At 46.2% G+C, this 2,696-nt stretch overlaps 1 protein-coding gene across 1 annotated transcript; it reads right to left on the minus strand.

Moving 5' to 3' along the window:
• Positions 1-628: 628 nt before the first annotated feature.
• SARC_03315 (hypothetical protein) lies at positions 629-1,368 on the minus strand (the record flags this gene model as incomplete). The annotated part of the gene is made up of 2 exons (XM_014302878.1): positions 629-844; positions 1,240-1,368. Coding segments are annotated over 2 exons (345 nt in total), but the record flags the coding sequence as incomplete, so codon positions are not given.
• Positions 1,369-2,696: the final 1,328 nt, after the last annotated feature.

Consider the following 2,696-nt stretch of genomic DNA (forward strand, 5'->3'; position numbering starts at 1 on the left):
ATAGAACCGTTCGAATATGCGCAACGGAGATAGAGATACAAGGACAGCCTTACACTACACTCCCATAAATAGCTGTGTGAAGTTATAGTGCCGTTGCCGTGGTTACAGCCAGAAATGGGCGATCGCCACGAAATAGCTGGGATGTAGTACTAAAGACGCACATACGCAGATGTACCCATATACGTATGTATGTACATGTATGTATATGTATGTATATACATATATATATACAGATGTACCTACATACGTACATACGTATGTTTGTACATGTATGTATATGTGTGTATATACATATATATATCCGAAAAAACAACTGCGAACAGTACTACATGCGTACACAAACAGAAGGACACTACACACACCTACCCACATACATACAACCACACATATACACACGCACACATACACACAACCACACCACATATATACACACATATATATATATACACGCACACATATACACACGCACACATATACACACGCACACATATACACATATACACAGCCACACATACACACAGCCACACCACACATACACACACGCACACATACCCACACGCACACATACACACACACATACACCCACACGTACACGCACACACACACACACACATATACACACACATACGTCCTTTTCGGAGAAGACCTGCAGGTGTAGTGGGAACAGCGTCACCAAGAAGTCCAGCACACCTCTGAGCACGAGTGTGTTGTCGTCCGTCAGCCCCGCCGCCAACGCCGCCGCCAGCAGATGCCTATCCTCGCCCAACACATGCGGCACGCGCAGCACAGACACGTCACCGGCTGTCTGGGCTTTGAGCTTAGCGTTGAGGTATATGACGGTGTACTGTGTGGGAGTGGGGGGGGTGGTCAATGGTGATGGTATGGGTGAGTGTGGTGTGGTGAACTGGTGGTATACGGGTAGGGATGGGTGCCTCGCACAACTGTGACAGACTTGGGTGACAGTGACAGGTGTGGTTAGTACACTACAGATGGCCAGGTGCAGAGGACCGGTCCATGTGTGTGAGACGAGGACAGGTCCGACTTTTGAGTTCATGTCTGAGAGTAGGTCGTAGACGAGGCCAAACAACGACAAACTTTAGAAGACCTTAGCATATGTGTATATACATGCATTGTTATGAAAAGCAGGCACTGGAATACTCACAACCTCAACCCAACCCAACTCAACCCAACCCAACCGCAACAGTCGCACTATGGGCAAATTAACAGCACACCACACACCTGCCGCAGATTGGGAGTGGTCAGAAGACAACTCCACAGAGTGCCGTAGAACAGGGGCGGGTCTATCTTCTTCTCCAGCGCATCCAGAAACTGCATGCACCTGGGCACGAATTCCTGAGGCACAAGCATCAAGCAAAACACGCAGAGGACTACATGAGCAACAAGCAAAACAAGCAGATGACTACATGAGCAACAAGCAACACAAGCAGAGGACTACATGAGCAACAATCAACACAAGCAGAGGACTACATGAGCAACAAGCAACCCAAGCAGAGGACTACATGAGCAACTGTGGCCACCATGCGCATTAATCTTTAGTATAGGAGAAGTGCATGGTAGGTTCCGCTTTGAGTGTCAATGACACGGTAAGTTGTGAGTACTACCCTGCAACGTAGGGGTCACATGGATATAATGTATATATATATATATATGTATATATATGTATATATATGTATATATAGCGGTCAACATATGCTATAGAGACCCTGAATGGGCTATAGAGACACTGGAGAGGCCGTCAACATATACTAGCACAATCTGACACGAGCATAAAGAAACCCGATCGAACCTCAACAGACCACCGCAGGTGTAAATGTAATACTTCCTTACGAACATGCATACGCTATCCATGTCATCAACAAATCAAACACACTCCCACTTGTCCTCTGAAGAAGCAGCCATTCGCAACTTAGCACGTCCGAAACATACACAGCCGCTGTCATCACCAAACAACACACACCTAGGCGTATGTGAAACGCATCACCTTGACAACACACACACGTGCCTAAATGAATACACGAACGTATACAGACAATCAAACAAACAGTACACTACAAGCGTAGCATTGCGGATCGATTCTTTCCCTGACCCTGGTAGCGTCTGTGGGAGCAGATGCATTCATCACACACAGCACAAGACTGTTATCCACGACTGGGCATACAATTCATATGGGCCAAATAGACCTATGAGAACAACAGGTTTTATTTGTACCCAAACAAGACCTATGTAAACAACAGGTTCAAATTTGTACCCAAACATGACCTACTTTAACAACACGTTCATATATGTACCTAGATATACACAACTAGAGAAACGGGGGCGGTACAAATACGACCTCTACCATAGAGACAGGTCCATCCTCCATTACTAAAACTACTCATACGAGGGCACTCCTCCAGTCCTAAAACCACTGCTACGAGGACACTCCCCCCGTTTCAAAACCACTGATAAAAGGACACTCCCTCAGTCCTAAAACCACTGATGCGAGGACACTACTCCAGTTCTAAAACAACTGATACGAGGACACTCCTCTTGTCTTCAAACCACTGATACGAGGACACACCTCCAGTTCTGAAACCACTGATACGTGAACACACCTCCAGTCCTAAAACCACTGCTACGAGGACACACCTCCAATTTTAAAACCACTGATACGAAAACACACCTCCAGTCCTAAA

This window comes from Sphaeroforma arctica (genome assembly GCF_001186125.1).
Source record: "Sphaeroforma arctica JP610 unplaced genomic scaffold supercont1.167, whole genome shotgun sequence".
NCBI classification, from domain to species: domain Eukaryota; class Ichthyosporea; order Ichthyophonida; genus Sphaeroforma; species Sphaeroforma arctica.